This window comes from Leptosomus discolor, chromosome 1 (genome assembly GCF_034619465.1).
Source record: "Leptosomus discolor isolate bLepDis1 chromosome 1, bLepDis1.hap2, whole genome shotgun sequence".
NCBI lineage: Eukaryota > Metazoa > Chordata > Aves > Leptosomiformes > Leptosomidae > Leptosomus > Leptosomus discolor.
Window position 1 is genome coordinate 149,828,162 of NC_141391.1, and position 23,733 is coordinate 149,851,894.

Genomic DNA, 23,733 nt, shown 5'->3' on the forward strand with positions numbered 1-23,733 from the left:
GTTTCCCCCGGGCCGTTAGCCCGCGCGGCCGTTGGCAGCCAGCCGCCGGCCCCTTCCCCCGCCGGGCGGCGCGTGCCGCGCTTTCCCGCCCGCCCCGCCGAGGGGCGGGGCTCTGGCGCTGTTCAAATACCGGGAGGGCCGCGGGAAGCGGGGAGGCGCCGCGCCGAGCCCAGCTGCGCCGCTGCCGCCGAGGCCCGCTCCGGCCCGAGTGAGTATCGCCCGCGCTGCCGCTAAGGCAGAGACGCGGCGCTCCGGGAAGGGCTCCGCGGGGTCACCGCTGCCGTTCGCGGCCGCACCTGCCCCTTCCTTTCCTCCCTGCGGGGCGAAGGGAGCGGAGCCCGGCGCTGCGAGCGCTGCCACCAGTCCGCCTGGGTTTGGGGGAGGGCAGGGCGGGAAGCCGGCGGGGTAAGCGTCCGCGGCGTCCCCCGGCGGTCTAAGCCCACCCCGATCCCCCCGAGACGCGGATGCCGTGCGGCCCACCGCCCCGGGAAGGGGTGCCGGCGGTAGCGGGGAGCTGGGCGGGCGCCGGGCCTGCCGGGGTGGGCCTGCTGGCTGCCGGGCGGTGGGACGCCCGGCGTCGCCACTTCGGAGAGCCCTAGGGCCTGACTTACCGCTCGGTTCTCGCAGCCCTTGGGTCCGCTAGCTGAAGTGACGGGTCAGTGACCCCGAGGAGCGCTGCGTGGGGTTTGTGCTTTCTCTTACCGGTGCTGGAAACTCTTCTGCCTCCCTACAAGCTGCCCCGTCTCCTTTAAGCCTGCCGAATCCAAGCTTGCTCCTCAGCGGTTCGGTTATTTTTTCTTTTACTCTTGTTTCCTGCTCTCTCGGTCTTTCCGCAGCTCCGGCTCGGTGGGCGCAGCCTGAGCCCCGCCGGTCGCTGTCCCGCTCTTCATCCACGCTGCTCTCACCCGTGTTGTGGTGGAGCCTCGGCTCTGCTGTTTACGCCGGCCCGTCTTCTGCTTTACCTCGCCTCAATCAAGGCGCTCTCTGCCCCCTTTTCTGTTGCAGACCGTCCTCCCTGCTGCCTAGGTGGTATCTTATAAACCATAAAACGCACTCTCTTGCCCTGTCCTGCTTGATGAAGTCCAACATCTCGCCCTCAGTCTCTGGTGAGAGTTTTCAGACTGGAGGGATATTTGCTGGGCAGGGGAGGGTAAAGGGTTAATCGTGTAGCAGCAACTCCAGGGGGACCCATGCTTGCCTCATCTGTCCAGCAACAGAGGGATGTGGGAGTGGCAGCTACAGCGAGAAAGGATTTCTAATAATAGTGCTATAATTTGTAGGAAAACCTGGTGACCGATAACAGATGAGTCAATTCGATGTGTGCTTTGCTCCAGCCTCCCTGCCTTCCGCAGGGCTCTAGGTGTCTGTTAAGGTGGGGAGCGGCCCTGACTGCCTCTTTTGTTTCCTCCGAGCCCCGCTCGGGTTCCAGCGCCCCCGAAGACAATGTTCAACCCGGGGTGATTGTCTGAGGGCTGGAGCAGGAAGCTGGGCGGTGTGCGAAGCGGAAAGGAACCGAGTGAGCAGGTCCCGTCCCTTAGAAGGGTGGCTCTGGTGCGTGTGGTCAGGTGATGGTCTCTGTACCTTGGGGTGACAGTGGCTCTGAAACTAGTGGGTTTGGCGGGGGGGGGGGGAATCTTGTCTTCTTTAAAGCACAATATTTTGTAGCTTTAACTAAAGATAAGGTACAGGGCCTCAGTTATTTGAATCGCTAAAGTCTTAGTCCAGAAAGTCCATGTTTATTTCAGAAGTTGTTAACTCTTCTTGATGTTTCTTGGGGTGTCTGGGCCAAAAATCTTCTTGTCGGATACTTGTTTTATTATTTATATTAACATTTTCAAAATGGTTAAAATGTTTGGTGGAGGAAGGAGCAAGGTGGTTCCCCAACAGGAAATTATTATTAAGGTTTTTTGTTTTGGTTTTGGCTTTTTTTTGGTAGAGGACTTTTTGCAAAAGCCCACTTGTGGGGAAGCCTGATTGGTGTTCCGTTCTAACTTTTTATCACTAATCAGACTGAAACTCTTTTTCACCTGCCTGTAGAAGTGTAACATCTTGAAATGTATTAATGAAAAAGGAGGGGGGTGGGGTGGTGTGTGTGTTTTTCCTCTCCTTGGCGACTTCTTTACAAAACAAGTTTAACATTATTCTGTCTCCTTCAGAGTAAAACTTTTCAACACCTACTCCTTGTGATCTCCTCTGTGCCATTGGTGTTACACAAACACCAGGGAAATGCATTGTGTAAAAGGAAGCATTCTAGTGGTTTGTTATTGGCTTGAGCTTCTGCAACCTATCTCTTCTCATTTTCTTTTCTTTTAGGTCTCTTGTCTGTCATTACAAGTAACTGACTAGCAGGGTTTAGGGACCAGCCAAGGCCAAAAAACTTCCATTGTGTAAGTGCAGAGTGTAACATCTGACTCTAAGTCTTCTGGATAGGCTGCCCTGTACTAACAAAGGTTAGTGTAAAAATCTCCCATTCTTATTTGGCTGTTCCTTCTTGTTTGCATTTGGTGACATCTGCTGAATCTAGGAAGAAAAAGTAAGACTGAGTTTTTTGGTTAGATGGTTTTGTTGGGTTCCCTCACTCCCAATTTCTTACAGCCTGATTAGGCCAGCTGGAGCTGGTACGGCTGAGACCCTGAGTTCAGCTCCATTTCTCATGATGCACCGTCAGCAGAACAGTGTGCCACGTTCCACCGGTGGTTTTGTGCAGACCTGGAGTCTCTGCTCTTGGGAATTGGGTGTGCCTGGACCCAGCACTAGGACACTACACCTTTGGATAATGTGAGGGCCTTGCAAAGGTGCTCAGTGTGGCTTTTTATTTCTGTTAGCTCCTGAAACAGTAAGAGCTGTGATATGTAATTAGGGAGGGCTGGTGTGTGTGTGTATTCATTGAGCCCTCACCTGAGGTCGGTTATGCCATGTTGTTTCCCTGTATTGTGTTTTTCCTGTGTAACAGGATGGCAGGAGTCATCCATGCTCAGCAGGAGTCCGAGGAGCTGGCAGATCAGATTTTTTTTTTTTTTCTCTAATAGTATGAAAATGTTTATTCTGGAAGCAGGCTGGCACATAAATCTAGTGACTGCCACCTGTGGAGACCTTCCTGGAGTGACCTGGTGCTTAGAAGTTATCAGTTCCCTTATGTCCTATTGAATGGGGGAGTAGGGATGTAATAACTACTAACAAGCTTGTATGTTCGGTGCAAAGACTGCTGGCACAACTGTGGAGGAGCAGCTGCGAGGTGTTGGCTCCCTGATAAAGCAGCTCCTGTGGCTGCTGTCTATGGATGAACAAGCAGCAGCAGGGGGTAGGGGAATCGGCCTGGTCTATAGTTTTTCTCTGCTGAAGGGAATTGAGTGCAGATGGGCAGGTTTCATTTCCACCAGTCAGCAGCTCCTCAAGTAGTGAAAGAGCAGAATTTACCAGCAAATCTGATATTTCTTTGCAAAGTGCCTTTCTCTGGTTTTCTCTTAGCATGCTGTGGCTTTTTGTCTATGTTGGATTACAAAGATTTTGGGGCCAGAATTACCTTCATATCTGTGCACTGTGCAAAGTCAAATGCATGCAAATATTTCTAATTAGGGAGTTGAACTCATGGCTTGGCCAAAGGTGCAAAACTCCTACTTGAAGTCTGATCCCCTCTTAGTTTTGGGTGGCTTATCTTGGGGTTGCAGGGGGCTGGGTTCAGCTTTAAATTCATCAGTAATAATTACAGAATGTGTGTAGTTGGTCTCTTCACTAGAGATTTTACAGGTCTGATTTTTCTGACCCAGACCAGAGAGGGAGGATAGGGAAGGGGAGGGTAAAATGTAAAAAGAAATGTTATGAATCACGCAGAGTGTCTAATCTCATTCTTTAGGTTTGAAAGCAATCTGTTAAAGCTGCTATGATTGCCTTGATTTGTACCAGATGTCTGTAGTGAACCATGTCCTGACATCCTGCTGTTACTGCAACTATATCGGGAATTGAACAGGACTCTGTAGCTGCCAGTGGTGTGCATTAGGTACCTCCTTATACCTGGATGAGATGGCATGTGTTGCTTCCCGCATGATTTTTGAAGGAATTGCTCAAGTGTAGAGCCTGGTGGTGTGTTGATGTCTCTTTCTCACCCTTCTTGGCAACAGCTGCTCTCGGAATCCTTCAGTGCCTGCTCCTTTGGTAGCCCTGTGGCTTACAGCATTGTTAGCGCTGTCTTGAGCACTTGGTAGCTTCTGTTCTTGATCCAGTCTGCTGGCCTCTCTGTCTTTTTGCATAAATATGGCACTGCATGGAGATGATAGTGCTTCCTCACCAGGGTGGGCTTTGGTTGGACTGTCCTTGCTGGTGAACACAAGGAAAGGGCTGTGCACTTCAATCCATCCTCAGAATGCTGCTTTTCCTCACAAGAGGACACTATCACTGTGGCTTTAAAATCCTCCTACCCTGGTATTTTGCTCACCACTTTCCTGTAAAATCTGAGAGCTTTTATTCAGCTTCACTGAAGGTATGAGCAGGGACTTGGACTGTGTGGCAATCATTGCGCACATGGATGTTGATTTTTTTTTTTAAGCATCTGTGAACCTGCCCTGTTTCCTGATAAAACACTGTGACCTTTGGTCAGTTCCTAGCATGCTCTTGGCTGCTGTTGATGGTGAATGGGCAATGCCCAGGTCTCTCTAATGTACTGGGCTATTTCTTTCATCTCCTTTAAAGGAGAAAATAGGTTGCTTGGTCAGTGTAACTCCTGATAGTTTGGTGGAATTGTTGTTACACCCTTAGATTAACAGCCGTACAAAATGAATCCACTTAGATCAGCTAATTGCTGTATTTTGGTTTTATATTCACTTCCTAGGATGTGTATTTCCTCCTGAGCTAAAACTGAAAGTGAAATAATGGTTTGCAATATTTTGTGCATAGTCATGTGTTTTCTCCTAGTAGAATCAACACTTTTTCCACCGTGCTTTTAGACCTACAGCTAGAGACCCTGGTGCAGTGTTGACTGGCATGCTGAGGCATCTCCTCTAACTGCATAGGTTTGCCTGGGCGGTAGGAAATTGTGCTCCTGGAGGCAACTGTTCTGCAATTCTGCTGTCACAGTTTCCAAACGGCTCCTGCTGTGTTTCAAAGAAAGAGAACATTTTCTTAGCTGTGTATTGCTGGGTTAAAAGTGGTTAAAAGAGATATGTGTTAGTTTTTTTTTATTCTCACAACGTTTATGAGGCACTGCTGTCAAAAGGCTTTGATCAGGGCTCTGAATGCTGTTTTGAGTTATCATCGGTTTTGACTGCCTGGTTTGATGCACGACTTCCCATCTGAGGTTCTTGAGGGTGGGTAGGAGTGTTATACCAGGGCATGTAGTGACAGGACATGGTGTAATGGCTTTAAATCAGAAGAGGGTAGGTAAGTTTAGATTAGATGTAAGAAAGCCCTTCACTGTGAGGGTGGTGGGACACAGGAACAGGTTGCCTGAGGAAGTTGTTGATGCTCCATCCCTGGCAGTGTTCAAGGCCAGGTTGGATGGGGCTTTGGGCAGCCTGGTCTGGTGGAAGGTGCCCCTGCCCATGGCAGGGAGGTTGGAACTAGGTGGTCTTCAGGGTCCCTTCCAACCCAAACCACTCTGATTCCTTCAAGATGATTTTAATTTTTTTTTACTGGCTACATCAGTTTAATTATTGTGGTGGGAGTAGGAGGCTGTAATGCAACATGTGGGAGAGAATTCTTCTATGGGCCAGTGTGCACAGCGTAATCAAAGGAACAGTGTCGGGCTTTCCTTCTGGGGATCACCACTTTGTCTGCACTGGTACGTGGTGGTCTCATAAGAGTAAGGCATGTAAGAAGTGTTTATAGATATGATAGGCCTGATGTTTAGGGGGAAGGAAACCCATTTAAATTTTGTTTTCATGTTTCAGAGAAACTGTCAAATATTGAGACAGGGTTGTGTACACTCTCAGAATAGATAAGCACGCAGCTGTGAAGATTTGTTTTTGTACCCCTTCTTCCATAAATGCTTTAAGTCTTTTCTTTATAGTGAGTGTTCGGAGTCTGATAAGGTGAACAGGATCCACTAAAATTGTTCTGGAGAGTACTGGCTGTAAATATCCTCTTGAAAGTAAATTGTTCTGTGCACTGAGCTTTGTAGCTCCAAGAGTGCTGTCCTGGCTGTGGCTCAGCAGACTTGTTTTAACTAAGCAGGGAGCTTTGATCAGGCTCCTTAGACATGTATTCTCAAGTGACCCACGCTGATTGCATATTTAAACTTCCACATTGTGAGTGTCTTTATAGCTTCTGTTTTTTTCAGAAAGCAGTACAGATCTTCCAGACTCATAAGTACCAGGAATAAAGAGTTCTTGTCTAGTCGTGTGGCCTGAAGGTAACCAAAGTGAGTTGCCACTGTTAGTGACCACCTGTGTCTGTACAGCCATTTCTTTTATTTTTTTACAATTTTTCATCAGTTTCCTACTTTGCTTACCTAACTTGACAGACAAAGGAAAGATGGATTTACATTCCTCTTTACTGTTGGTATCAGCTGTGAAATGCATTGAAGTTGCAATATGAAGTGGCATTTCTGATTTTTCTGACTGATGGTCTCTGCTCATGCTGGCATGTGATAAGTGCTACCTACATGTGTTAAAACTAAAATAAAGAGGATATTCTTATCCTCTAGGTGGCATGACAGTTGCTGTATCCAGTACCACTTTCTGAGGTCTCCTGGTTGGCAGTTCTTGTCAGAGCCTGTCCAAGTGGCACCTGCATCTGTCAGAGGCACTGTTGCAAAGTGAGAAGAGACTGTCCTCTCTGTTCCTGGGACTGAGCACTTTGCTGCTGCTCAACTGTAAAAGCATGCCGGAGTGCAAGTGTCCAGTCCTGATGCCCTAGCAGGGGCATCTTGTAAATCTGGAAGCGAAGCAAGTCTTAGATTTGACATCTTTCATCTTTCCTTTGTAATGTCTAAAGACTAGAACTGTGATTCCTCAGTCTTTCGTGTTTGCCAGTCGTTTCCAAGAGGCAAGCAGTAAGAACACCTTGAATATGCCCTGTGACGGGGTTGTGTTGCAGCTGCTGGGCTGATATAGTTGGACTTGTGAACACAAAACTAACCCTGTAAAGACTATCAGTCTTGTGAAGGTGATACTGCCTTTTCATTGGGGTTTGCTCGGCTCTTCCTGCCAGGTCCTTAGGAAAGGTAGAAGTATTTTCTTAATGTTTATGAGGAGGTGAAATGCAGGGCAGGTTTACCTTGCTCAACACGGGAGGGGAAAAACTAAGCTCAGTCCCAGATCCAAAAAAACACCTGCACTGCGGCAGTCATGATCTTCTTGGGTGTGACCATGCCTGAAATATGGAGATGTGCAAATTCCATTTAGGTCCAGCTCTTGTTGGCTGAATCCAACTACCAGCTTCTAGCTTTGGGGAGGCTTGAGCTGCAGGCTTTCAGCTGACTTAATTTCAGCCGAGCTGTAGCTGTAGGCTGGCTTCTGGAGAATACTGCACAGTGTCGTCGTGCTGCCTCCAACACTGATCAGATATAGAAACCACAGTAATCAAAAGCTCCTGCCTACATTTTTAAGAGAACTAGTAATATGGTGGTGTTCCTTCCTATTCATTTATTTGCTTTTTATTAAGATGTGCTGCATAGGGGCTGGGCAACGGAGCGTTTTGAGTCAAATGAAATTAAAGGTTGATGAGGAAGTTGGATGTTTTTCCTCCTAAGAAGTCAAAGTACTGCCCTGATAACTAGAAGATTGCTGCAATTCATGTCATCATGAAAAAATGTGAAACAGCAGCAGATCTTGGGGAGCTGAAATAAATCTCTTGACAAAAAGGCCAATCGAAACCTTCTTCTTAGAATAGTCTCTAAAAGTTTTTCTTTCAAAAAAGAAAATGAAGACTCATCAAACAACCTGTGCAATGTATTTCTAAGTCAAAATACACAGCTGACAGTACTTGGTGTCCAGGATGAGATGTTCACTCTGTACTAAGGCAGCATAAAGAAGCAAAGGTGAAAATGCCCCAGCTAAGGAGGCAGTTGAACAAGCACCCACTGGTGTCTCGTCTTTGTGTTCAGCTTAAATTTTCAGTGCCACTGAATACTGGAAGATAAATATACACTGAAACTGTTAGGAGCAGGAATTATTCAGCATGTTTCAATCTATTTTTGCATCAAAGGCATTATGAGAACTGCCTTTTTTTTTTTCCCCCTTGCTGGAGTGATTTGTAGTGGCATTATTTGCAACTTAAAGGAGGATGCTATCTGAAGCTGAAAGGAAGAGAAACAAAAGCTGACATGACAGCCTCGAGCCATCAGCAGTCGTGCTTGAGAGTAGCAGGGAGGGGTGGATTTAAGCAGCCTGGTGGTTCCTGACAAGCAGAGTATCTTTGCTAAGAGCCTAGCAAAAAAAAAATCACAAGTGACCAGGGGATGGGGTCTGGCCTGTGCTGGGCCACAGACCTGCTGGCATCTCAAAGTATCCTGCCCATGGCTTGTCAGTTTTGCCGCTTCCGAAATGAAGCTATTGATGTCGTAGCCTCCCTCAGGTGCAAAGGCGTGGAAAACGCCTGCAGTTTGGAAGCTGTGTTCTCTATGGCGGGGAAGTTCTGAGAAACTCCAAGCCAGTAGGTTTGGTATTAACCAGATGGTACCAAACCATCACTTTGGTTTCACAGTAGCATGTGTACGTGCATCCATAGGTGCATGAAGGGTCTCTTTCAGCTCATCCTTCACCTGGCTAATACGTTGCAATGTCTCTGTTCCCCCACCATCCTGCTTTTTTGTGAAGCCTAGGATCAAGTTCTACTTTAGGAGAACAGTGAGTCTTAGATGGGACAAAATCTTGGGGCCTTCTAAGCGCTGTACAGGCTGGCATATCCTTTGCAGGCTGAATAGTGACAGGGCCAGGTTTTCTGTGGTTATGATAACATCCTATTTATTAATCTCAGTGCTGTTTTGCAGATCAACAAACTATCTTCCCTTTTGCTGTTGGTTTCCTCTTTCTCTCTCCCCGTGCCAAGTCTGAAGTGCATGTGCACCTGCTGTGGGAGTGGTCAGGGTTCTTCTATAGCTAGAGAAATATGAGGAAAAGCTCTGCTATCTGTTGGTAGCTGGGCTGTTTAGTTCCTGTTGGGTTTCTGGGCTAGAAGTTGTGTGGCAGGGTGATGGGGATTCCTTTGTGGACTTTAGGCTGTGTGATGTGGCACTTGCTTACACTGTCATGACTTGAAGTGCTACAGACAGCAGTCTGGCACAGCTTAGAATATCCTCAAAGAAGGAACTTTGTAAGTATGTGGTACTGTTTCTTTTCCTCACTTTCCAGTAATGGCTGGTTATGTAAAGCAGTTGTGTCTGTGGCAAGTTTTCAGGAAGACAGTGAAACTGAGTGGTTATGGCTTGGTACATGGATTTAAAATGTGAGGTCATGTCAAGTGCCTCAGTTTCCCTACCTGTAAAAAAGATGCCTTTGTTCTGTAAAGAGCTCTGTAGCTCAACAATGAAATGTTTGCCTAAAAGACATGTAAGAGACACCAGGTCCACAAAGGGACAAACAGGCACCATTTCAGTAATGATGTCATCCTGACTGCCAAAAATAAAGTTCTTACCTTTCAGCTGCCAGGCAGAAAAAGCAGTGCACAGGTTGGAAGTTTTTTCTTTCTCAATGACTGATGCTTTATTGCAGTTTTTGCTTTGAAGACTTTTAATTCACTCCTAACTAAAATGTGAGAAATCAAGATAAGTATCTTGACAACTCACACAACAGGTCTATTGACTGATAGTGTCTGTCCAGATGTTTTTATGAGATGTCTCAGAATCCAGACAAGTCGTTAAAGGAGTCAGTCCTACAGGCATGTGGCTTTGCTGCTGGAAAGCTTCATTTTTATAAGCAGACAGTGTCTGATACAGCTGAACAGTAACTCACAGGCTGAGCTGTGAGAAGAGGTGAAGGATCTGAGGGGAAGTGATGGTAAGCAGAGGCATTATTTGTGGGGTAGATTCTCTTCTGAGCTGTCTTGAAGATGGTAACAAAAGTGTGAAGAAGGGATGAAAGCAGATTTGTAGGGTGGCTTAGCACTGTTGCTGTAAGGATTCTGGGACCTGCTCCTGTTCATGGCAGCCTTGAGAGCTATTGAGAGCCCCCCCAACAGGTAGCTTATATCCTGCTGGCTGATTCTTGTTGCCATGCAGGGAGCTGCTGCTGATGTGCTTGCAGTGCTGGCAGGTACAGCAAAACCCCACACAGGTGTTAGAGCAGGTGAAACCTTGCATACTTTGCAGCTGTACTGTCTCCATGTGTAGCTCCCCTACCTGGGAAGATAAAATGTGTGCTTGCAGTGTTTGCTCTTGAATTAAGTAGCATGTAGCAATGGTATGGCAGGGAGGACCTAGTTTTGGTCACTCTCCAGCACAACTATGGCCAGTGCTGCCTGTTTCCCCAAGGTGGCATGGAACCACCAGCACTGGCTGTGGGCTTTTCCCTTGGCTTACCCATCCCAGAACTTCAAGAAGGTAGTTCAGTGATGTGGGAGGAGATGCAGGTGTGGAAGAGATCCATGGGAGTGCAAATTGTCTTGCAGTCCTACCTTTTCCTCTTTTCCACCTTGTGAACTTGCAGTGCCATCTCTCCTTAAAGCCTGGAGTCAGGGGATTCTGGTTCTGCCTGCTGTTACCTCTAGTGTTGCCACCTCTCTTTGGTGGGCTGCAGCTGGGAACAGCTGCTCTGGTGAGCTCCTTGTAAGAAATAAAGGCTAATACAACCTGGGGATAAGAGGGAGAAACGGAAGATGGGACACCGGACCTGTGTTGCTGGAGGAGAGCAATATGTACATCCCCAGGATGCACTCAGTCCCATTTAAAGAGTGTGATTGCCTTGGGGGAAGCCTTGGAGACTTGTTTTGGGGGAAGCATCCACAGAATTCTCTCTTGTGTGGGGGTGGAATGAGGACTGCTGTTCTGTGCTGACAAGCAGCTGGTGGATGTGCCCCTCTGACTGTAATTATGGTTACTTAACATAGGCCTCTCTACAGCCCTGCATCCCAACACAGTGTTGTGTTGGAATGGACATGCCCCACACTGACTCTTTAGAGCAAATTTAAGTGTCTTAAACTTGTGTTTAAAATGCCCCCTCTGCTTTTCTCTGAGGAAGATGGAAAGAACTGATCTAAAAAACTGTTTGGAGTCTTATCTGTTGAACAGTTCAAGGCATCTAGTGGTTTCTCAGAGGCATCTGTTAATACATGAAGTTTGCTTGTCTGAATGAATTGAAAGTGTGAAAAGGAGTAATGTATTAAAAAGCAATTGGTATTTCAATTTAGAAAAAGCGTACTCCATCAAATTCATTCCAAGACTTTCAGCAGCCCTAAAGCAGCCTTAGGAAATGATCTGGTTTGAATCTGGATCTGAATGCAGATGTTTGTCTCCATCTTTTCTCCTTCTCCAACTAAATATTCTTTTCACCCAATATAAGGGAGCTTTTTCCATCCATGAGAAAAGGTCTTAATCTGAATCTAAACCTACCAGGATTCTGAGGTCTTAATCATTAAAAACTTCAGGTGGCATCAGCATGATTACATTTGACTGTTTGGGGTTTGCTCTTTAGGGGTTCAATTTTTTGAGATTCCATTAAGGCATTTGATTTCTCAGGAGGAACTCTGTGACTATCCAAACCCTTTCCATTCTTTCAAGGTAATTATCTAAAACTTGAGGTTTCTGGAATTACTGGTTAACTAAAAAAAAAAAAAAATTGGCCCTGTATTGTAGCAGTAGGGAGCTATTTTGTGCTGTGAGAAATTCTTTTTCCTGTTCTCAGGTGTGGTTTTGACCACCCAAGCAGAACTTTATTAGCTGATAGCTGAAGCCCCTCAGGGATTTACGCTACCTGGGTGGTGATTCTTTGATTCAGGGAATTCCATTCATGAAATTATCATCTTCAAGCCTCCTTGTCTTATTTTTTACCATGTAAGTACTTTGGAGTGTGGTGGTTTTTTTTATTGGTCTTTTTAGTCTTACCTGTGCTCATGTGCAGGAGTGGACAAACTTGCAGTTTGCAACGATGAAAGGTGATCTTTTTTTTTTAATGTCTCTCTTTCTGTGGACTTGCCCTGAGGAGTGTCTAACTTTACATAGAGCTGAGATGATTCCCTGAGGGGAAGGGAAGAACCCCCGTATATTGTAGGTCTCTTCCCCCTGCATACCCATTAACTCCTCTGGGTGCAGCAGGTACCCTGGCAGGGCAGTGGCTGCACAGCACCTTTCTGTCTGCATTGAGGCTCTTGTCGAGGTGTTTCACCTCTGCAGGGCACCCAGCATCCAAGGAGGACCCTTCTGCCATAACCAGTGTATAAACTGCCTCTTTTTGAAAAGCACAAGTGCTTTCCAAAAGCAGTGTTTGGGTCTGTAGAGCTATAGCCAGGCACCATTCCATGCACATTTCCAGGAACTGATGTGAGGAACATGCACAGGCAGACAGGCTCAAGCTCCTCGTACAGCTTCTAGTCACCACAGTGAGCTGGTGTGGGTAACGTACTTGTAGAGCCTTGTGTCAAGCTGCTGTGCCTTGCCTTTCCAGGCTTGGCTGTCTGGGCATGCCCAGAATAGATCTGGATTTTTTTGTTTGACTTGTATTTTCTGCTTTGGGGATGAAGCAGTGTGCATCTTTTCCTCAATTGGAGTGGTCTGTGCCTCTTCTTTTAAAGCAGGGAGTGGGAAAAGACAATAGTACCTTTCTTCTTGGTTGCCTCTTTCACAAGTATTTGGACTGAACCAAATTAGTTTCCTGGCAGTGTGAAACAGCGTGACAAAATAGGGAATCTGGGTTTTAAAGCCACATTCTGAGCTTCCCTCAGAAAGATGTGGCAGGTGGCAACCCCCCCCCAAGGAAGTGTCTTGACTTCTATTTTTATTCCATCCTCTTGCTGTTAGAAAGATTACATTGGTCCCTCTGCAGGCTGATGTTTTATTTAGCTTTTTTATCACCACCTGACTGTGTTTAACTTGGCCTCCAGGAATTTGCTGGAATTCTCATCAATGAGAGAAAAATGTGTCATCCTAGCACTGTTTGGCTATGTTTGGGTGGAAGAGACTTTGCTATGAAGTTTTTGTGAGAAATCTCAGGTGCTACTTGCCTGGTTTCACCAGCACAGCTACAACTTGCAGCTGTAGTGGCTTGTGTTGCGTCACACTTCTGCCAGAACTGCAGGAGAACATCTGCCCCTCTGTGTATGTAGTGTGGTGTGAATGGAGGGTGGTGCAACTTCTTGCACCTTGAAAAACAGATTTGTTCAGCCTGTAGTCATGTTACAAAGTCAGCTGGCTGTTCGCAGCCCAAATGAGCCAGCATGGGTTAATGTGACCAGCTGGAAAGTAGTGCTGTGATCCCACATCAAGTTTTTGGCATAGGCTAGAGCTGGATGGGGATGGCAATACTAGTGGAGCCCAAGGAGGTTGCTGTGATGAATGTGGGCAGCAGGGGATCAATACTACTTCAGGCTTTCTGTGGACTAAGCCATGATGGTGTTTAACTCAGCAGGAGTTAATATCAGAGGATATCAACTATTTACTAGTTGTAACCTGAATACCTTGGTTTTGGGCTGAGTTACTTTGAATTGAGAATAAATGTTAATATATGAAACTAAAATATGTGCAAGCTGAGGTTTTGCCTAGCCTACAGAAATGTTGCTGATGTGGGCAACTCCTGAGGAGTTTGCACAAAGCCAAGGTCCTGCCGCAGACTTAATGCTAAATCCCCACTTTCCTCTTCATCTTGGGGATTCTGTCTTAAGTTCTCTGACCTGCATTAACATCTGTCTCTCCTCCAGCAAAGTCAAGCCCAGGAGAAGGGTCACCCTGACCTGTTAGAGCCCTGTCAGGTCCCAGAGAAGAGTACAGAGAAGACTGCACTCTCCCCAGCCAGCACGCTCTAGGTCAGAGGTGAGTAGCAGCAGCAGGCATTTGGATGGAACAGAGAAAAATCCAAAGCACCAAAGGCTAAGCCTGTGTTTTAAGAAGCTATTAGTCTGATGTAACAACTACATGAAAAAAGAGCTCATAGTTAAGAGGCTGCCTGTGGGCTCCTGTGTGTTTTAGACCTATTTGAGATGGTATTTTGGTCTTGGGGATTTCTTTGAAAAGCTGGAAATTCATAGTTTCTTGATATTATTACTGTGGTTTCCTTCAGAGTTTGAATTAATTTCTACTTTCACTTCCTCTCTTCCACCAGCACACTTAGTTATTTAAAACACAGTTGTGAGGGGTTGTTACTGTGAAATAGGATCATTCATCCCTAGCCCAGGTCTTTGATGGTTAGCAGGCCGTCTGTTTGGGCTCCTTGGTGCTTTCACCCCATTTTTGGTCAGAAGGTACCTATGTAGCAGCCAGGCTATTGCCCTGGGTGAAGAAGGCCTGGTGCGAAGGCAGTGCCCACTTTCAGCCAGGCCCTGCTCATTGAGAATTGAAGCCAGCTTGCACCAGAGGCTTCTGTGTGCAGTTGTGGGACTGTTGCATCTAAGGCAGCAAATGCAGTAGTCACAGACAGGACTCCTATCCTCCCTGCCTTGGCGTTTGCTGCGTAGTCTGGTGTTACAGGCACTTTCTGGGCTGCTCTCACACCTTTCTTGCTCTGGGACTTCCTGTACCAGATGTGACTGGTCTGACCCTCCCATCAGCTATGCCTGGCTGGGTGAGGAGTGAGCACTGTGCTACCAGCTCCCCTGCCTTAGTGGGTGAGGGAGGCCACCCTCTGCACCATGCTCTCCACCCTCCCTCCATGCCTCTTCCCGTGGGCACTGTCCAGCCGCAAGAGAGGCTGAGGGTTGTCAGCCCTCAGCTGCACCATGGGGAGGCACAGGAGCTTGTGACCTGGATCCTGTTTTCTCCCTTCTTCCTAGTAGGCCTCCCTGGAGGCTTAATGGAGTTGTGCTCATGTAACTAGAAGCCTTTGATGGCACTTGGTCCAGCCTTCCCTGTCTCTAGGTATTTGTTGGGAAAGTCTTGAAATAAGCCTGAGTATACACCTGTATCTCAGCCTGGGGGGCTGGGGGAGGTGCCCTTGAAGTCCTGCAGATGTGTAGCAGTGTCAGCTGGGTGTTTCACTTCAGAGCACGCTGTGGTGCTCACAGACCCAAGCAGCTCGCCTGCTCTCAGTAGGCACTTGGGAACTGCTTTCAATTCCAGCCTTGCACTATGAAGGGTTGTCCCTCCCTTCCCCAGCACTGCCCCTCAGCTTTAAAGCCTCGGTTTTTAGGTTATGTTGCTCCACTGTCTTCCACAGGTCTGTGGCAGGAAGGAGTTTCATGCTCCTCATTTACCTGAATAGGGCCCTTCTTGCTGGGACAGCTGTAGCTTTCTCAGCCTTTTTTTATGATTACCAGTGTGTGATGGGCAGGGCAGCCCTTTCCAGAAATATGGATATCATCACTGGAATGGTCATCTGTGAGACACAGCTAGACCTGTGAGCACTGCTGCAAGATATGGCTTTATGGCAAATTTTTTCCTTTCACCTTTTTCTTACTCTTTTGCAGGGCAAGGACTTTGGGCCTGAAGCAGAGGGTGACAAGAGCTGCTCTGTCTTGGAATCCATCATGGAACAGGTTAGATTCAAATGTGACCAAAGTTGGTGGCTTTCTGTTCGCAGTGCCCAGTGGTTTTCTTTTGTGCACTTGTTCTGAGATACGTCAAAGGGGACAAGTCTCAAAAGTGCTGGCTCGTCCTTCTCTTCTTCCCTGGAGCTCCTGCAGGGGCCCTGACACTGCTCTGAGTACAGACAGGTGGATGGAACCACCTAGTTTGCAAGCTGCTGCCTTGCTACCTCGTGGTGTGACACTCCGTCTTTAAACTGCTGGCTGGAGATGTAGCTATCTAAGAGACTACAATGTTTATGGATAAAGCTACAAACTACTAAAACTAATAAATCAAATTAATAGACACTACTGTGGTGAATTTATTGCATTGTTTTGTGCAATATAAAATACAATCATGAAGCTACCATTTGTCACACTTAAGACTTAACTACATTGAACTGCTGTTGAAATGTCTATCACCTCCCCCACCCTACCTAGTATTAGGGTACAACTATAACCCTCTCTGCTCTCCCCTCTCACAAGTCTTCTGAACAGAAGCCTGATGACTAGTCCAGTGGGTTGTTCCAGGGGATCACCACTGGTGCCCTAATGAGCTTGGGTCACTGGGTGAGCTTCACTACTGTCTGTAGACATCCATGCCCAAGGTCATGGAAGATGTGCCTTCCGTTGATCTTTGCCTGATCATATACCTTATTTTCCATTTGTTTCCACTTCTGGACTCTCCCTTTTGTTTTTGTTCCTCCTTTTCTTTGCCCAGTCTCCTCTCAAAAAAAACAACCTGTCCTTAATTAGTTTTTATACATTTGTCCCAATTTTGCTACTGTTGCCTAGGCAATATGGGTCCTGTGTAATTTTACTGATACAGTTATGTACATATAGGTGGCCTTGCGAGGTTCCACTCGCTAAAAGGCACCTGAAACTGCCTTTCAGTTACCAGGTTCATCCTGGTTGCATGTTGATTACCCTATGCAGTTGGCAAGACAAACCATTCTACTTTTGCCTTGATTCTTCTCCCTAGTTACAATTAAGCCTGAACACTTTCTTGTCTTCTAGGCAGACAGTTTGCGCTGCCAGAGTAAGAATTTTCTTTCTCACTTACCCAACATCCTGCTCTCTTTGCTGCTTAACAAATTATTGGACAGTCTCCTGGTTTTCTACAGAGGCCTTGGTTATGTGGCCCCATATTCCAGTGGGACCTCTTGCACACATCAATCTGCCTCATGGACCTCCTCAACCTAATTTAGGTGCTCTGTGCTGCCTTGCTTGAAGGCAGCAGGATGTGTGGCCGTGGAGGCAGTGCGTGCCTGTTTACTGGGGGTGAATGTGCCAGTATAGATGATCCTAGACACCAGTGATCTGCCATCTCTCTGTCACTATTCTTGTGAGCAGCTGCTTGGCTCTCTACAGGGAGTGGAACAGGTTTATTATGGAGCTAGCTGAGATCCCTTTGGAAAGGGAGAAGAAATGTGAACCTTGGTGTTTTCTTGCAGGCTTGTGCTATCTGTTATCTCTGTCTCCCACCTTGTTACTGTCATGCTCTGATTACATTTAAATGGGGAGCTGCTGGCTTTGTTATGCACAGGAAGCAGAATGCCCAATTCCCAAATACAGGGGTAAAAACCTTCCAAACAGATGTCTGAATAGGGGGAAGTGGGTGGTTCTGATTCAAAAGAGGAGCCCTGATCAGGGTTTCTGTTATTGCACAGCTGGAAATGTGAGGAGGTGAGCTCCTTCCATCACTGGTTTGTGAGAACAGAGCTGCCTGTCGTTCACCATCAGACAGTTCTGTGTGGGTACACGTCCAGGAGTTAGTGTGCATTTGCCAAAGTCTTGCCAACTCCCTGGCTAATGCTATTCAGGGTGCCCAAAGGAGGCCAGAGAAATGGGTTCAGGGCTGGAAGAACAGCACATGTGTGACCTTTTGAGTGGGACTTTTCCTAGGCATGGGCTTAACAGTAATTTTCTTATATTTAAGATCAATGGATCTGTCCAGATGGAGCATATGCTGCTGTACACCTTCCTGGAGGTATCCTCTGACTGTAGGTTCAGAGAGCAACTGCCTTCCCTGCAAAGCCTGGGGACTGTGCCTGTTGCAAACGTCTGCCTTTATGATGATGACGTGGAACTTCAGACTGATGGCAATCGGAGCGGCCACTTGCAGAATGGTGAGCTAGGTGAGTGCTCTCTTCTCCAGCCTACATGCCTCTCTGAAGGTGGTGTTTTACTTCCCCTTTTCCCATCTTTGTTCATCTGTTCCAGAGGAGCAATGGTTTCTTCATTGAGAAACTTCAGTGTGGCTGTTGGCAGTGGTGTTGGTCAGGAATTTAGCACTTTGGATTAGACAGCTAGTGCTTGGCAGTTTATCTCCCCACGGATTTCTAGAGCACCTGTCACCCCAGGGTTTTGTCTGCAGCACATCAGACAAGGGCCACAAAGTGGTACTAACGATAGCCGTCCTCAAGGAGTGAGATATTAAACAGTTAAGTTAGGCCCCACACTGCTCCTCAGGCAGTATCAGCACTCGGGCTAGGATTTGAAACATCTCTTGTTCTGGTACGGGGTGAATCCCTTTCTGCTCTACCGCTGCGGTGGAAACGTCCTTAAATAGCTTCTGGTACTGCTCCTGTTTCACTAGCCATCTGCAGGAGGTCTATTGCTCCTCGCCCAGGATGTGTCAGCTGGCACACTGACCTCAACCTAAGCAGGGTGAGGAGGAACCGCTACAGTCAATAGCCCTCCCTCAGACAGATCTGCACAGGTCTTGTGCCAATAGGAAGCTTTGCCAGAAGGAGATAGGACAAGGGGTAATGGCTTTAAACTAAAGGAGGGCAGATTGAGACTGCACGTAAAGAAGACATTTTTTACAATGAGTGGTGAAAGTGGCGCAGGCTGCCCAGAGAGATGGTAGAAGCCCCATCCCTGGAAACATTCAAGGTCGTGTTGGACGGGGCTCTGAGCAACCTGATATAGCTAGAGATGTCCCTACTCACTGCAGGGGGGTTGGACTAGATGGCCTTTAAAGGTCCCTTCCAACCCAAACCATTCTCTGATTGTGAGATGCTGTATTTAGATGGTGCTTAAGAGACAGGTCCTGACAGCAGTCACTTGGAGGGGGAAAAAAAAAATCATGCACACTTTCTCACTTCCCCTCTCTAGGCAGGGTGTTGGCTGTAGCGGTCCTGTACAAGTCTTGATTGGAGGTGTCTCACCTCCCCTGTCGTGGTTCTTTTTTGGGCAGGGTGAGGCTGCACTTTGAACTACAGATAAAAAAAAAACCAACCCCGTTTGCAAACTGTCTCTGGTAAATGAGCTGAGTGCACACAAGGGAGTTGCAGCGTGTAGCTGTCATGAATGCACTACGATTGGGGGCGGGGTGGGAAGGAGGGGGTTAATGGAGATGGGCAGAATGCTGCGGGTCAGCTTCCCTGCACTGCCCCTAGCCCCGACTGCAGCCTGTGAACTAAACCCTGCTGTATGTGTTGGCAGTGTTTGACCCTGCGGTAAATGAAGAAGTTGTCCGGATCATTGCTGCTCAGCTTGCTGAGATTGGAGACCAGTTTGATAAAGAAATCAAAGCAAGAGTAGTAAATGATCTAGTGCAGCACTTTCTGAATGAGAATCTGTCTGGAGAGGTGAGTGAAGAGCAACCTGACTTTTAAATGTTGTGCATCCTTCCTGCTGTGACTTTGAAGCAGCAAGCTTGCAACCTCTGTGTCTTTGCTAGGTTGCTGATGTAATTATGGCCATCTTAAAATTCAGCCCAAACACCTTTGAAGACTTGTTAGAGGTGGTGCTGTGTCCTGTGGCAGCAGGAACCTTCAAATTGGGTTCCTTGGGCTCATCTCCTTTCTGTAGATGGTAGAATTGAGGTAGTTGTGAAGGACTGACTTTCAGAGGCATTTTGTCCTCATTTTGTTGGCCCAGTGGCTTATCTTTGAAAATCAATGTTCTTAAGGCTTTGTCCTTAAGATCTTAGGACTTTGGTGCTGAGTCCTGTGTGTCTGCTGCTCATCACATGGGTGAAACTTGAGCAGTGTTGGTGCCAGAAGCTTCACTTGTGCTCGTTACTGAATGCTGAAGAGGCAGCCAGTAGTGAGACCCTTTTCTGGTGCCATAACTGTTTCTTATAGGCTGTTAGTGTTGGGAGTAGCAGTGGGCTTTGGCCTGGATGGGTGACCTGCTGAGAAGACCTCTCTAAGTGGCATCTCCACCTCTTTGATGGCAGTCACTCTCCCACCAATAGATGTGATACAGTCACTGGTACAGTGTCTAATGTGCCTCACTGCTCTGCAAAGGAAGTAGAGTTTGAGGGCCCTTGGGTTAGGCCTTCTTTTTTTTTTCTTTTTAAGGATTGGATCTGCATCTGGATCCAGAGCCATGGTTTGCTTCCGCAGAGCCTTTTTGGCATCTTCAAGATAACTGTGGCTTCCTGGCTTGTTTGGCTTTCTCTGCTTGTGATGAAGCTTTCTATGCTCTACAAGCTAGTGCTGTCTTTGAATTGAGGGTCCCCCTTCTTGCTGAAAAGGCAAGATTTAATGACTCCAGACAGCCTTTTTTGGGTTGTTTTGTGGTGTGGGTTTTTTCTGTTAGGGTTTATCACCTGCACAGACTGATTCCAGTGAAGTCTGACCATTCCCCACTCCTGCTGACTTGTTTTCCACCCAGTTAAGTTTCAGGCCTTCAAATTTGTTGCCTAACCTTTCAGCCTCCGATAAGGTTGAGTCAAAACCTAACTTCTGACCAGGTGGACCTTGGTTTTTCACATTAGTACTGTCGCTTGGTGTGCGTGTATGCACATTGTACCTCTTGGGAAACTGACCTCCCCTAATCCTGGGAGCAAGGCAGTGTTTGTTCCATGCTTGGACACCTTCTCTAGCTCCAACCTGTGTGAAGGCTTTTCTGTGAAACTCGCTTTGCTGCCTTGCCAGTCCCCACCTAAGCTTGTACCCCTGATGTTCACCGTTTAAGGTGGGTCCCCCTTTCCTGGGAGCCCCAGGATACCTGTGCCATTTCAGGCCTTGGCAGGCTGGGTGCAAACCCTGGGGAGGAAAGAGGCTGTTGCACCCTGAGTGTGTAAGGTGCTATCTAAATTTCCCAGTGCTATTTGTGTTGTCTCCCTTTCTTTTTGTCTTGGGTGAGCAGCTGAGCTCAGAGATAACCATCCTTATTGCCATCCAGGGTGCGTAACAGGCAGGCTGCTGTGCCCAGGAGGAAGGGGAGCAGCATCCTGTGGGGTGTGAGAAGAGGCATGGTAGTTACCAGCACTGAGATCCCTCTCTTCCCTCCATACAGGAGATAACTCGGCACATGTCAGCAGCAGTGGAAGGGCTTGCACGAGCCATCCCCTCAGACGTGGAACAGGAGAAGGCCATGTTGGTGCTAGCAATGCTCTTAACTAAAAAAATAGCTAATACCATGCCCTCCCTTCTACACCGTGTCTTCAGCGCTACTGTGAACTACATCAGCCAGCAGCTCCACAACTACATTGTCAGAATGGTGAGTGCTGTCAAACAGCTCGGTGCGAGTCACGGCCACCCCTTTAGCTGGCCTAGGTTATTCCCAGAGGGGCGGCCTAGCTCCCAGCTGCCCAGGGTTGCTGGTTTCCATGTAGGGCGCTGGAGGTTTGGCCAGAAGGGAGTGCCAGTTGCAGAGCTCTGAAGGTTGGTGTGCTGAGGGAGGCTTGAGGAGGACACATCACAGCTTCTGCTTGCCCCACACCCACAGCAGCCAGTGAAGAGAGTGCATTTATCCTGTAGGGCAGAGGAGGAGATGCGATTGCTCCTCCCTGCAGTCTCTTCAGGGGGCTGTGCTGATAAGACTGGTGTTAGTCATGCCCTGGGCTAAGGAAAGCCTGACCTGAGCTCTGACAGCTGTGTTTCCCAGATGTCTGGGCCTGAGGTCTCTGCTCTTGTCTTCCTGGGCTCCCCAGAGCTTGGCAGAACTGGAAAGGGAGAGGAATTGCCCCTGAGAAACAGCACCAGCAGAGGAACAATGAGAAATGGTCAAATGGGAAATGGCAGCTCTGTTCTTGTTCTCTGTTGGAGCTGCTGCATAGGTGGGGGGGCTGAACAGCTAGCAGTCGAGCCGGGGTAGGGGCTGGGGCATTTGGCCCCTGCTTCAGTAACTAACCTGGCAGGGGAGGGGAGAGGACACACACGGGACACACAAGTAACACTAGGTTAAGCATGAGACTTAGGAGAGGTCAGGGCTGTGATCCTGCCACCCTGTGGAACAGTGGCGACCCAGTTGTGGGGTGCTGCAGGTCTGTGGGACACCCCTGCACCGCAGCGTTGTCAGCAACCTGCAGGGGGGCCCAGCTGTGTCGTGAGACGAGGCAGCTGCCTCGCAGGGCAAGGCAGGCAGCAAGGCACTGTGGCTCTGAGGTGTCACTCGGCGCTGCCCTCCCCTGCTCTCGGCTCGGCTCGGGCTGGCCCTCCCGCTCCGAACTGCCGCCGCAGGGCGGGCAGGGGGCTGCGGGTGTCCGCCCACCCCACCCTTAAGTGGCCTTAGGAGGGGAATAGCGCTGGGCACCGGCGGCCAGTCCGTGCTGTTCGCCGGGACTTGGGGTGGCAGCTCTGTCCCTGCCACTAGCACAGAAAGGGGGAGCCGAGGGGGCGATGGCAAACGTGCAGCACAGCAGGTGGCAGAGCCGAGGCAGGGTTCGTGGCGCTGGGGACGTGCAGGGGCTGCTGCCGCCGCTCGCCCGGCCCGGGAGCCGCCAGGCTTCCCGGCCGGTGGGCGGGCAGGCACAGGGCTGGCCGCGGGGGGTGGCTGTGCGGCTGTTAATGCTGGTTCCGTTTCTCTCCCTCTAGCTGCGTGAGTGAGCTCTCCAGCCCTCTGTGTGGAGAATGTGGAGCCCTGAAGACTTTTTACTGTTCTTGATTGTATGCAAATCACCTTTTTCTGCTCTTAACTTCAGAGATACAGCTGTGAAAGGGAAGGCAGAGCTTCATAGATAGGCTTTTGTAGACTAGCACAGCGATGATGGTAGTGTGAGCTGCCTGCAGCTCTGCCAGCAACTGTAAGGAGTAGTGCTTGCCCTCTCATTTTACAATAGTTTTTTTTCGTAGCGGTAGCAGACTTTGTGCAGACCCTGGCTTGTGCCTCCAGAGGAGATGCTGTGGGCACAGAGCTTGCCCTCTCGGTGTATTTTTTTTTTTTTCCCTAATCAGGTGTAGTGTTTTGCTTTAGTTCTCTTCCCAGCCCTTCTGCTGGTTCTGCAGCTGAGCCGTGCTGAGTGTTTGTTGCTTCCTCCCGGGAGGGCCTCGGGCTGTAGAATGGGTAGTTGATCAGCACAGGTCACCAAGGGAAAGGGCAGGGAACAAACCACCCTGCAAGGCAGGTCTATCTTAGAGGGGAGCTGGCTGCAAGAGGGAGCAACCCTAAAAGGAGATAAGGGCATTTGGCAAAGGAAGGCTGAAGTAAAGGTGCTTCACTATCGATCGCCATAAACCTGTGCTTGCTTGAAAAACAAAACCAAAAGAGAAACTGGATAGGTACAGGGCAAATTCCTTCAAGGAACACAACTTGGGTATGCTTGAGGAAAAGCTTTAGGTTTAGAATATCCTGCTATAAAGAGAAACAAGGTATCAGTGTTGGATCAGGAAGAATAGCTGGCATCTCTTTTAGGAGTGTATTAGAGGCCCATCTCAGGTTCAATGAACTTGGACTCAGGTTGTTCGATACACACCTGCAATCAGGTACAAGGTGACAAAGGCTTCACCTGTGATCCCACTGCCTCAAGTTTTGCAATGATGTAAATACTTTGGGATTTTTTTAACTTAAATAAAGTTGTCAGTTCTCATGGCAATACAGCTCTTATTTCCACCTGGATTTTTTTATTGTCAGTTTTTTTTGTGCAAGTACCCTGGCACTCCTTGCCATACCACTGCTTATGCTGCAGCTGGCAGCCCTAGAGACACGCTGGTCTTGGCCTTGTACCTTGCACAAGCAATTCTTGGGTAAGTAAAACCACCTTTTTTTTTTTTTTTCTCTGCTGATGCCTGCACTAGAACAGGGAGGGGACAAAAAGCACAGAACTCATCTACACCGTGTTTTTGAAAACTGTACCATTTATTAAAGTGCAACCTGGGGGCATGGTCTTACAGCAGTGTCCCCTTAGCCGAGGGAGACGTGTACATACCCCTTCACTTCAACTGAATAGAGAGCAATGAAGCCGGCAAGAACTTTCTT

The 23,733-nt window shown here is 48.1% G+C and overlaps 1 protein-coding gene across 2 annotated transcripts; it reads left to right on the plus strand.

Annotated features, from left to right (window-relative positions):
• Window positions 1-170: 170 nt before the first annotated feature.
• BID (BH3 interacting domain death agonist) lies at window positions 171-23,350 on the plus strand. 2 transcript variants are annotated; one of them, XM_086467145.1, is made up of 7 exons: window positions 171-208; window positions 13,780-13,891; window positions 15,481-15,549; window positions 17,516-17,714; window positions 19,027-19,172; window positions 20,833-21,036; window positions 22,353-23,350. In XM_086467145.1, exons 3-7 carry the CDS (start codon window positions 15,541-15,543, stop codon window positions 22,362-22,364), a joined length of 570 nt encoding a protein of 189 aa, XP_086323271.1. In that variant the 5' UTR covers window positions 171-208; window positions 13,780-13,891; window positions 15,481-15,540; the 3' UTR covers window positions 22,365-23,350. The 2 variants fall into 2 exon arrangements, with proteins under 2 accessions (XP_086323271.1, XP_086323275.1); XM_086467149.1 differs by lacking the exon at window positions 171-208 and adding an exon at window positions 2,394-2,450.
• Window positions 23,351-23,733: the final 383 nt, after the last annotated feature.

Excerpts from the sequence above, each read along its gene's own strand:
- BID (XM_086467145.1), top strand. Across the intron at positions 17,715-19,026 it reads CTTGCAGAATGGTGAGCTAG|TGTTTGACCCTGCGGTAAAT; the intron begins GTGAGTGCTCTC and ends ATGTGTTGGCAG. Across the intron at positions 19,173-20,832 it reads ATGAGAATCTGTCTGGAGAG|GAGATAACTCGGCACATGTC; the intron begins GTGAGTGAAGAG and ends CCCTCCATACAG.